Source organism: Fukomys damarensis, unplaced genomic scaffold (genome assembly GCF_012274545.1).
Source record: "Fukomys damarensis isolate Sample0158 unplaced genomic scaffold, DMR_v1.0_HiC HiC_scaffold_26, whole genome shotgun sequence".
Classification (NCBI taxonomy): domain Eukaryota; kingdom Metazoa; phylum Chordata; class Mammalia; order Rodentia; family Bathyergidae; genus Fukomys; species Fukomys damarensis.
In genome coordinates this window covers 20,969,995-20,982,566 of record NW_022900938.1, presented here as the reverse complement: position 1 = coordinate 20,982,566, position 12,572 = coordinate 20,969,995, and the positions used below count along the sequence as shown (strand labels likewise).

Below are 12,572 nucleotides of genomic sequence, written 5' to 3'. Positions count from 1 at the left end.
AAAAAAAAAAAAAAAAAAAAAAAAAAAAAAGCATTATCTGTAAAGTACAGTGAAACGAGATGTTTCTGTATCATCTTGTCTTCAAGAAACTTTTTTTTTTTGCACTGGTGTTTGAACTCAGGACCTTGTGCTTGTGTGGCAGGTGGCAGCACCACTGAGCCAAATCCCCAGCCCTCTTCAAGAAACCTTTTATCTAATATCATATAATCTAACTTAAATAGAATGGCTGTATCAAAAATAGGTATGCAATTCTTTGCATCTCAATGGTTCAACCTGACAGATATGACTAAAACATCATTTTCCAGAAAACTGATACAAATCTGTTTCTTCAGTTAGCAGTCACCTCTTCTATTATACAACTTGTTGACTTTGTTTCCCAACATCATCCCACATCCTGTATGTAAGCTCTACAAAGACAGGGAGTTTTGGTTTTGGAAAATGTGGTATTTTAAGTGCCTAAAGCAGTGCCTGAGTAGTGGCACTCAAACAGTTGCCAAATAAAAGAAGAGAGGCCAAAAATGTAAAGGGGTGTGATAAGGGAACAGACAGACGGGCTTGGTAGGCCAATCTAAGGACTTGACTTCTTACTGAGTGAAATGTGGATTGCCAAGCAGAGGAATATTATAATCTGATTTAGGTTTAAAAGCATCACTCTGAGCTGGGTGTGGTGGTGCATCCCTGTAATGCCAGCACTCAGGAAAGCTGACTAGGAGGATCCCTGTGAATTTGAGGCCAGCCTGGGCAACATAGTGAGTTCAGGGATAGCCTGAACTACAAAGTCAGACTCTGTCTCAACCCTCCTCCCTCCAGAAAAAAAGCACCACTCTGACTGCTATACTGGGGATGGGCTGTGGTGGGCAGAGGTAGAAGCAAAGAAACACAAGGCAACTATAATAATTAAGGCACATTAACGCACAGGAGGGTGAAGGCAGTGTAAACAAGAAGAGGCTTCCTTTTAGGTTATTCGAAGGTAAAGGGAATAGAATTGCCTGATGGGTTGGATGTGGGATGAGAGAGAAACAGAGAACTCCAGAGTGCTAAGAAGGTTGTTTTGGGTTGAGCAATAGGAAGACCCGTGTTGTCACCAACAGACTAATGAAAGATTGTGGGAGGAACACATATGGAGTTAGGATGAGGGAAAGTTAGTTCAGTGTTAGACATGGTGTGTTTAAGATATTTTGTTAGGTAGTGGGCAAGTGGGTCTGTGGCTAACATTCTGGGAGTGTCCCAAACTGAGGTCATAAATTAAATGGTCACTGTATATGAGGAGTTTAAAGTGAGTACAAATTAGAGAAATCAGGCATGAGCACCCTGCAGTTAAAAGATCAAGAGGGAATGATTTTTATCACAGAAATGGAAAGAATCTTAGGTTCTTCTCAGGTAATGCCTGAAGGAAAAAAAAATCATTGTCAGGTGATGTTACTTTGTGAAAGACAGGTAAAAACAAGCAAATTATGAATGTAATTTAAAGATAGAATTTATTCTCTGATGGTTTACTCATGCAAACTGCACATAAAAGAAATAGTACAGTTTGTGTAACATTGCAAATATAAGGACTCAAAATGCTAGGTACAGTAGTGTGACATCCTGAAAGTCAAAATGGAATTTGTGTTTATACAACTAATAATGATTTTTATTTGCTGAGTACAGACTGATTTACAATGAAAGTTTTGCTAACCTTGGTAAGCTCATAAACCGTTTACATGACTTCTTACATCTATGTAGTCTTATTTTACAGTTGCAAGAATTCTGTTACCAAAATTTTAACTTGCATAAATAAAGGGAAAGAAAAAAAAAAAACGCAGTGAAGGACTTAGGAGAGTGAAAAATTGAGGCTTTTCCTAACTCACCCAACTACAATAAAAAATAAACCTTCTTGTAGAATTCATATTTTGTGCCTTTGAGATCAACTCAGTGTAATTATGGCAAAATCATGATTAGAAGTTGTTTTAAAATTATGAAATCATTTAAAAATGAAAAATTTTAGAAGTTTTGTTTTTAATATGCCAACAATAAAATTCCTATTATCTTCATACTTAAAAATCCTGAAATGTCATTTGTGTAATTTGTATGTTTCCCAGTTTGGAACTTAGGCAGGTGGGTTACTCCTCTGAATTATCAAGGATATTCCATACAGGCTTTTAAAATGTCAGTCTCATTAGGAGATGGCACTGAGACTTTAGCAAATGGTGTAGTATGGATGCAGAACAAACTTATTATAAATGTATTACATATATTTACATAATGGAATCCTGCTTGAATGCCAGAAGTTGCTACTGGGTAGGACTCAACTATTTTACAAAGTTTTCTTACGCACATCTACTACTTTTTAATTTTTATTGTTCAACAATTTAGTCTATTTAAAATATTGTACTGTATTTTGAACATAACTGCAGAATAAAAATAGATAATGGCACATTAGAAAACTCAGTATCCCACAGGTGACTGGATAATGAGAAAAGTGTACCTACAATCATCTCATCAGAAACAAGCTACATCATGGAATGTTAGTTATCCAAGCCTGCACATAATGACATTTTTAAACTGCAATCATCTATTGGCCAGCATCACACTGAAGGCATCGTTAAACATTCAAGCAAAGATTGCTGGCATTAACTATTGAAAGACACACACATACACACACACACACTCACTCACTCATTCACATTTCCCACATTATAATTACATTGTTCTAAAGATAGATACTGATTTTTTCCACAAGAAACATTATCAAAATTTGCTACTAAAAGATGACAGTGCTTTCACAATAAGTACAAGTTAGCTCGCAAGTACAAGACAATGGGGGTAAACAGTCTTAAATTTTCTAAGTAGTAATTTTAGGCTTTTCTGGCAACCATACCATACTTGATTATGCATAAACTTCTCAGTTTGTAACCTGAAATCTGCAAAAAACAAAAACAAAACAAAAAACTCCAAATAAGAGTTAATTTAAAAAATTATTAGATATCTGATAACCCTGTATCATACATTATATTTCATATTTTCAGCCTCAAAACATAAGTTTGAAATACTGAATTTAAGACTTAAAAAATAAAGTCAATTTAAAAATGTTGAATTTTAAAAAATTTTTGTCTACTTAAAAATCTTAAAAGAAAATGCAGTATTAATGACCTTGTTTAAGGATGCACATAAAAGCACTGTATATCTTTTACCTTTTTTTTTACTAATGAAGGTGTTTTCTAATATTTTTCCTTTTGCATAATGTGCAAAATAAAAGGCAAAAAGATTAAAAGCAAATTTATCTTTCTCTTGCCTAGTGCTGCTTCATGACTTTGTTTGCATTACAAAGTCAATAGACCCTATGCAAAACTTTGGTACAAATGATGAAACTACCATTACAGTTGAGGGTTAAGGAGTGGGCAAAAAATGGAAGTGGAAAGAGATTCATTGACACCCCCATTTATTAAAACACCACCAAATTAAAACCGAAATAAGCCACAATGAATTATAATATATACACACTGAGCACAGAAAAATTAATAAATCTAACAATATTTATAAAAAAAAGCAAAATGAGTCTTTTTCCAGACTTTTAAAAAAACCACTGTTCAGTCTGATCATCAATTGCTGCTACATCAACTTTAGAGCCAAATTTAATTTCAAGTAACAAAAAAAAATTACAACCACAGATTTAGCATAAATGGAAACTGGTCTTTCCTTGATTTCCCTTTGAAGTCACTAATGAGTATCTAAAACCTAATGAGTATCTAAAACTGTTGTACTGCAGGTTTTTAATCAACTTCCTGAGGGCTGTGACTGGGAGGAAGGAGCCATGACAATCTGTGAAAGCGCAGGCTCTGTACTCTGGTCTGCCATCTGGGTGAGCACTGAAGTGGCCACAGCTTCTGCCTTTGAGGTTGAACTGACTCCATTGGATGTGCTGACAGAACTATGCTGTATAGCTTCTGTATGTGGACTACTTGGCACCGAAAGGTCTTCTGAACTATCATCCTTATCGGCAGCTGAGCAGAGAAAAAAAAAATTGTTCATTTTCTTAAATAAAGGATCTTTTAAAAAGTATATTAGGTTGAATTAATATACAAAGTAAAAGTTAGAAGGTATTTTACAAAACTGATTAGACAAACCAGTGTGACTCGAATTAAGTATCTGAAAAGGTAGCTGTAAGTCACAAAGTAGGCAATTTTTACCTACAACAGGTCAAACAGAGGAACAACCATGCATATGGGAACATCTGAGTGCCCCGTGTTTCATAGAACAGTGCTCAAGAAATATGTAGTAAACACTGTTAAGGAAAATGAGGTAGAAGTTTGATAGCCTCTTACAGATATAATCAAATGTTTACGAGCATCGCATTTATTAAAAGCAGCGTCTGGCTAAATGTCATTCTTATTAAAAGATATAAAAAATGTAATCACATGCAGAACCAGAATGAATCATACATACAAATTATATTTTTAAAATTACTCCCTCTGTATTTTCCAGAATTATATTATTCTGGCTGACTTTCCGTCTACTGCAGTCGTGGATGATTACAACACCTGATTCTAATGATGCATACACATGACAATAACAATATTTATAGTCTAAATGCCACCAGCTGTTAGAACTGCATGAATTAACTGGGATTCAAATAAAAATCCATATAAAATTTTAGATACTACAACTGAGAAGATATTCAGGAAGGGGCATTCTAAATATTTATGAAAATTAAAAACACCAATATTTAGCCCCAAACAACAAATCTCTTACAGAACAAAATCCGATAATTTCATTTAGTGAAAAATGTGTTATGTGTAATACACACAAACATTTATAGATAGGATCTGTAAGAAGACATAATGTTGACATGAATATCTGTGAACCCAGGCCCCAATTTCTGACTGAACATTGCCAGTAACACTGCTGCTTCTGGATGCGCCTCTCCTTGCCAGAGGTCATCATTATCCTGATATTCCTTCAATTAGCCCATCTTTTCTTTGTAGAATTACCATGTTAGAATGCATCCCTGGACATGGTTTAGCTTTGTTTATTTTTAAACACTGTAAAAATAGTATCATACTGGAATATAACTGTTTTCAGTTGACATTAAAAATAATCTTAGGGCCGGGGATTTAGCTCAGTCGTTTGGTGGCCTGCTTTGCAAGCACAAGGACCTGAGTTTGATCCCCGGTACAAAAAAAAAAAAAAAAATTTTAATCATGGATGGGGATATAGCTCAGCAGCATAGTGCCTGCCTGGCAAGCATGAGGTCCTGAGTTCAATCCCTGGGTAGCAAAAAAAAAATTAAAAAAAAAAAATTTAGTGTTTAAACATGACAAGATGCAGGCTTTCTATTGCAACTGAGAATGCAGACTAGCCTGCTTACTGTAGACCCAATGCCCATTCTGAAAGTCAATTAGTATAAAATATTGGGACCTTATGAAACTGATTTCCTATGATAATCCCATGATTTGTAATGTAGAAGATGGAGAGGAAGAATAGTTGGCAAGCTTACGCTAAAAAATCCTCAGTAAGAGAATTTTTTCAAATAATATTCTCACAGTATTTTGACAGACTGTCTCGAATACACATATTTTTAAAAACCAAGTCTCAAAACATATAAATGAGATGAAATCCCATTTTCTCTACGTATTATAAATGCAAAACTATACCCCTGGATCAAACTTAACTTCAAGATACAATTTTAAAAAGGTATAATTATATAGATATAGAGCAGAAATAATACTTTTTGATCAAATAATAATGAACATTATAAAATACAATTTAGTTCTTTAGGTAATCAATACAACAGTTACATGTTCAAACTGGCACTGACGGTTTAACTGGAGAGAATACTGAGAAGCTAGCTTGCTTGCTTGCTTGCTTGCTTTCTTTCTTTCTTTCATCATTACTCTTCAACTGAACAAGACAACCTTTCAAGTTCTGAGGATGTATCAGCTTTCAAAATCAAAGTTGCAGATGGATGATGAGGGTATAAAAAAATATATATACCAGAGGCAATGACTCAATATAAAACAGTAAATTATAATATCTACAAACCTTCAGAATTAGGCAAAGTAAATCTTTAGGCAGTACAAAGAGATAGTTATAAATTATGTAATTATAAATTTAATATTAAAAATACCTTTGCATTGTGATATATCTATGTCCAGTTCTAGAAGGTGAGGGGAGAAAATTATTGGTATAATCACAAGAACTAGAAAGATACAAAAAATCAAACCACATTACAAGAGCCACTTTCAGCTTTATTTATGCCAAAGGAAATTAGACATTTGCAATTGAACTTTGTTTTTGTTGTTTTGGTTTTTTTGAGATGGGGTCTCACTATGTAGTTGAGACTGACCTGGAACTATGTAGCCCAGGCTGGTCTCTAAATCACAGCAATCCTCCTGCCTTAGCCTCCGGAGTGCTGGGATTACGGGTGTGCACAACCACACCTGGTGGTTGTTGAATTTTTATAAAGTTCATTGCCTTGTTCATATATCTTCAATATGAAATTATTAACACTCAAATAGAATCAAAGAAACTTTTCTTCCTACTTATAATTATGGAGACAATAACAATTTTAATTACCTATGCCCAGATCTAAGGAATATAATTATGATAATAATATCAGTGTAGTGCTTTATTCTTCAAGAAATTCAAATATTAAAAGGTGTTACTATCTTTAATCAGGTTATATATTAATTTAGGGTGACCAACAGTCACGGTTTTCCCATGACTGGGGGGCGGTTCCTAAATGTGGCACAGGATTTTCAGTGTTAAAACTGGGACCTTAGTATTCTTTGTCACCTTTACCTGCAATATTTTGTAGTACTCCTTACCTTCTAAATGTCAGTTTTCTTCCATAAATGTTTGGAAAGATTCATCTAGTTTATTGTTCACCACTGTTAACAACTGCTGTGTGTTACACGATGAAGAGTGTGAAATCTGAATTTCTCCAAGATATATTCACTTAATCTCTATGGCTACCTTAACTCTTAATCAACAGAAATCAGATTTTTTTTAAAGATTTAAAATTTGAAAATAGCAATTAAAATGTTTACATATTGTAAGTATCTCCTAAGAGCTGAAGAGAATTAATCTCAAGATACCACTATCCTTTACTGTACCTCAATTTAATTACCTAGATAACTACACAAGAACAAGGCAGAAATACTTCCAAAAAAACTCCAAAATGTCTTATTTATTTCTTGCACCCACACAACTGAGTACAAAATGTATTCACTAAAAACTTATTCATTGAAATCTGCAGTCGTTTTATTTAACAGTAGGTAAAATTACAAGTCTATATACTACAAGTGTCTTGGTAAGTCAATTGTTAAAATGAATAATTGTCTTATATTTGTTGGGCAAATAGTGCCTGGATAATAAAAGTTAAAAATTCTACAATTATCAAAGATGAAAAAAGCTATAAATAAATTTTGATTTTAATGTAGTTGGAGCTGAGAGTTAATTTCCTTCAAATCTATAGAATTATTTCCTTTTAAACTATCAAAATTTGAGAGCTTTCTTGTTTAAGAAAATCATATACACATAATTCTGAACTTAGAAGCTTCTACTAAGAAATACATTAAGTCATATGGGAACAATAATGGCCTCATCCCTGCAGCAATCATTGCTAATATAAATCCCAAACACATTTCTGTATTGTCCCAATTTATTCCACAATGTGTTTCACTGTCTTGTCAAAATGACTAGATATCAAATAACTGAGATTTATATGTTTAAAATGGATAAAAATCAGTGTTCTAAATATATATGGCAATCAAGAATTGCTAAATCTACTGAATCTTTTAAATTAAAAAATATTGCCCATTCTGATGAAACTGCTTACAATGACTACAGGTAAAGATGGTAGCCATTAAGTTTTACTGTGAGCACCTGAGGAACTGTTTACATCCAATACAAAATGTTTTGTTTTTTTGAATTACTGACACTGGCAAATTAAAATGAAGTGGATACATATGGTCGAAACAATCTTCACATTTACAAATATCCTGAAAAATCACTAAATCATAAAAACAAAAGCTGTGGGTTATATATTATGAATGTTGCCTAACGCATTCCCAACTCTGTTATTTGTTACAAATTTGTGTGCAATGGACAAAATAGGCCATTTATTCAAAAGTAACAGCTGGTTCCAACATTGTGCATCTTATCAAAAAAAGGAGGACATTACCAGAAGGAAAAAGTACAATTAACCTCTAAAATGCTGAAGACAGAAGAAATCTCATTCTTGGGAAAACATTTAGAGGCAACTCACAGCGTACTGTTCTTTTTTAGCATTTTTATGATCAACAAGGTAGAAAGTTCAGAAGAATAAAAACACTGCACAATGCTGACATTATCTAAGAAAGAATAAATAATAGGACCTCACAGTGTATTGTAAATGGATATTATATATTGTTTAGTGAAGATAGCTGATTAGAAAAAAAAATTTCATTTACTGAATGGGGGTTGGAAAGGAAGTAGTGTTTCACCTATCAATCTAAGAGTGTTATCCCCCGAAGATATAAACAAAATATCATGGGTACTTAACAGTTTATTTTAAATTTATCAGCTAACCCATTTTGCTGATCTATAGTAATGCCTAGAAAAAGCGAGGAATACAAAAAACCCACAAACTGTCTGGATTCTTAAAAATATGCTTCCCTTTCTATAATAACCTTGCAGAAATTCTGATGTTTAATCTTAAATATTAGAATTGCAGTCTCCACTTTTTAATGGTAGTTCTGTTCACTGGTGGTATTTCACTGACACAGCCTAAGGCTGTATGTAATGGAACATTACTCACTATGATAGCCAGATTTCTTCTGCATGGCGGTTACAGGGCAATCTTTATGAGCCAGAAGAAGCTGTTTCAGCTGTGCCACTTCATTTCTCAGCAGGGTGACTTCACTCTGGAGAAGAACCAACATATATACCTTATTAGTATTATACCAAACGTATTTTTTACTGTTTAAAATAAGTCAGAATTAAGATATGAAAACTGGACAGCTTTGGCAGCATATTAAGGAATAAAGAAAACATGCTACTTAGATATGTCTAATTAGTATATAGCAGTTTTAATATTTGTATAGAAATTACAATGTGCATAAGAATTTAAATAACACAGTTCAATACCCTATTTAAAAATGTTTATATTACCATTAGTCTTGAGATTCCTTATGTATTTTAGGTTACCTATTGAACTTATTTGTAATGTGAAATACTGGAAATGTCAAGGGAGTCAGGATGAATTTTCACTGACTCCATTTACTTTAAAATGAAAAATTCATCCTGGAAATTCAATAGATGAGCTTCCTAGAAACTAAGAAAGGCTACATGTGAGAAACTACATTAACCAAAGAATTATGGATACCTGGAATTTATTGGAAGGCACTCTGCTGGGCACAAGAACTCATGAAAGCAGATTCAGTATTTAAATGGTTTAGTTGCCTTTGGCTGAGGCAATTTTTACACATCTTTACTGATTGACTGATTGAATGATTGAGACAGGGTCTCACTATGTAGTTGAGACTGACGTGGAACTCACTATACACATCTAAATTTAAATCTGCTAGGTTAGTGGTGATTAACCCTAATGCTTGCAACAGAATGAACACTTAAACCTTTGTTTGGAATGCATTAATCCAGCAAGCTCTATATACAAGTTCCAAATTGAGTCCAATCAATTCCTTTGGGTCACCCCAAGTATTAGGAACACACAAATTCATAGATCAATGCCAATACTTAAGAGATAGAAATACTACGAATTTAATTTTTAAAAATTCCTGATTTATAAACTTCTCTACACTTTGGGGTTTAACATTCATTAACCACTTAGATTTTACCCATGGATCCCAAAGTGAAACTACACAGCACAAAGGGATACATAAAGGTCAGGCATATCATTTTCCATCTTTTAACTAGAAAACAGAATATAAGGTAATTTAGTAGATTAGGGTTATTAGGCCTCAAGTGGCCAACTGTCATTTAAAAAAAAAATTAAAACTTAAGCAACCTAAAGGTTGGTTTAGTCAATCAAGTAGTCTCTCACATCCCAATAAAGATGAACTGCAACATTGCCCTAAAACAAAGAACAAAAATTAATTTATAATACTCCTAAACCATTATTAAAAAGATTAAATTATATTTAGGATATTGTATTTAATATGAATAGTGATGAAAGTACAAAAGGTAAAATTTAAAAGCGCTTGCTTTAAAAGATAAACTGTTATTAAGAAAATTCATTTCTATGCAATAGTGGAACACTTGGTGTCAATACCACTAGATATAGATCATTATTAATGGCAATATCAATGAGAAATCACATTATGAACAATCTAATACATATTATCCAAGTTTCCCCATGCTGTCACTTTGATTTTGACGCTCTCATTAATTTCTGTAATATAAATGGGGTTAATTATTTTTAGTGAAGAATAAATCTTTTATCTGTTAACCAACCATATTGCTTCTCAACTCTTAGCTCTCCTTCCCAAATACTCTATCTTTTAACATACCAAAACACCAGTAATATGCCTCAAGTTTACCACATCCTTGCTGCCTTTACAGCAGGCTGAACTATATGAGATAGTCAATATTTGTCTTGTCCTGTAAAAATTGTCATCTCCAGTACCAATTGCATACTGCTGTCTTTATGTAGTAACCCTTTCCTTGTCTTTACCTTGCTAGTTATTTTATTCATCTTTAAGATTTGTCAACTCAGTACAAAGTAAAACTTACACTGGTAAAGAAGTTCCCATATGTGTTCCATACCATGTGTATATTAGGTACAGGTATGTTACACAGTGCTTATCACACTGGACTATAATTTCTGGAGTACTTATCTGCCTTCTCTCAAACTGGGAATTTAAGGGCAAAGAACATCTTTCTCCATGTATCCCCAGAGCACAGTATATGACCTGGGATGGACTGAGTTAATAATATATTTTAGAGAGGACTATGGTAGCTCTATGTCCAAACAGTAAAAAATACGCCCCCTCAAAACCAAACCAAAACAAACAAAAAAACAAATAGCTTAAATAATATGAAACATGTCTGAGGTCCTACTTTAACTATCTGTACTAATAATGTTACCAACAAAGCTATACTGTTTTCTCCTCTATGATATTTGGCATACTTTATAGCATCATCTCAATTACAAAATTTTAAAAATCACAACTGTCTTCTCTCCTAAATGCTCCATAAAAATCATAAATTATATTAAATAAAACAAAATACTGTATGTGATAAAACTGCTGAAAGCAGTGATCAATATAAAACAACTGAGTTATGCAATTCTATGAGTATTAAAAATTAAAACAAAATTCCTATGCACTCAAATAACATTAAATGTATATACTTGTCTTTTTAAATGGCCAGGCTTGAAACTGATGAACAGCATCAGTCTCTATACTTCAAACTTAACAGCTGGTGGTACCATGGCTGTTAATCTAATTAGATTACTGGTCCACTAAAAAACAAATGTGAAGATGCCACTAGCTAACAATGGGAAATGAACACTGAAGACCGAAGAGGTAAGGCACTTGCCTCTTACTAGAACTAGTACTTGTGCTCACTGAATTGTCACTGGAGTGAATTACAGAAAAGATCAAGAAGAGAAGAGGAAATAAGAAAATTCAGAAAACTGCATATTTATATACATATATGTAAAAGTACACAAGTAGTATAAATACTTGTTTGAGGTATGATTAAAAACTATAGTGAATATTTAAAATTTTAAAAATGTACTACAGTAAAAGACACATTGCCATTAATCCCCCTCAAACTACTTAATCCTTTGCTTTCTTGCCACCCACTGAAGCAGTTCTAAAAGTCCTCTTTCGTTGTGCTGTCACGGCTGCCTCATTGTCCTGAATTCACTCAAAATGTTTACCTTCATGGTGACTCTGTGGAAAAGCCAGAAGATGCATGGTACCAGATCTGCTAAACAGGGTAGGTGAGGATACACTGTAGTTATTATTGCAGGTCTACTTTCTGATGAATAGTACTTAGCAACATTCATCATATTTTTAGTCTTTTTAATTCTACCTTCTAAAGATACTTATGAAAGAAGACTTCCAGAAATGCGTCAGAAAGTGGTAAGAATGATTGGTAACATATATTCAAATCAAGGGTTTTTCCTGAGGGGAATTAATTTATGTCTTTTATTGTAATGAATTTTAAAAAATTTAAACATTCACTATGTATTTTGACAATCCCTCATATATATGGTTATATTTGTCCAAAATACAAATACCTAATTTTCTCTTTTGCACCTTTTACATGAGAGGAAAAACTTTCTGGGTCACTTATAATAAGCATTAAAAGTCAACAAAATTCTTTAATGTGAAGTAGTCAAGAACTGTGTTTCATATACATAAGTTATAAAGGAAATATTCTATTCTTAAAAATACAAACATAAGTAATTTAATATTTGGAAAAGTGGTTTTATAAATCATTATTTTAATTGATTTTTTTCCATGATACTGGGACTGAACTCAGGGCTTTGACACTTAGCTACATTCCCAGCCTTTTCTGTGTGTGTGTGTGTGTGTGTGTGTGTGTGTGTGTGTGTGTATGGTATATATCTAGAGAGAGAA

The 12,572-nt window shown here is 33.2% G+C and overlaps 1 protein-coding gene across 1 annotated transcript in view; it reads right to left on the bottom strand.

Annotated features, from left to right (window-relative positions):
• Nucleotides 1-3,082: 3,082 nt before the first annotated feature.
• Nucleotides 3,083-12,572, bottom strand: part of Atf2 (activating transcription factor 2) — an 88,762-nt gene continuing 79,272 nt past the window's right edge. The window contains 3 exon segments of the mRNA XM_033756322.1: nt 3,083-3,776; nt 3,778-3,983; nt 8,780-8,885. Of these exon segments, the coding sequence (XP_033612213.1) occupies nt 3,753-3,776; nt 3,778-3,983; nt 8,780-8,885 (336 nt within the window). The 3' untranslated portion in view covers nt 3,083-3,752.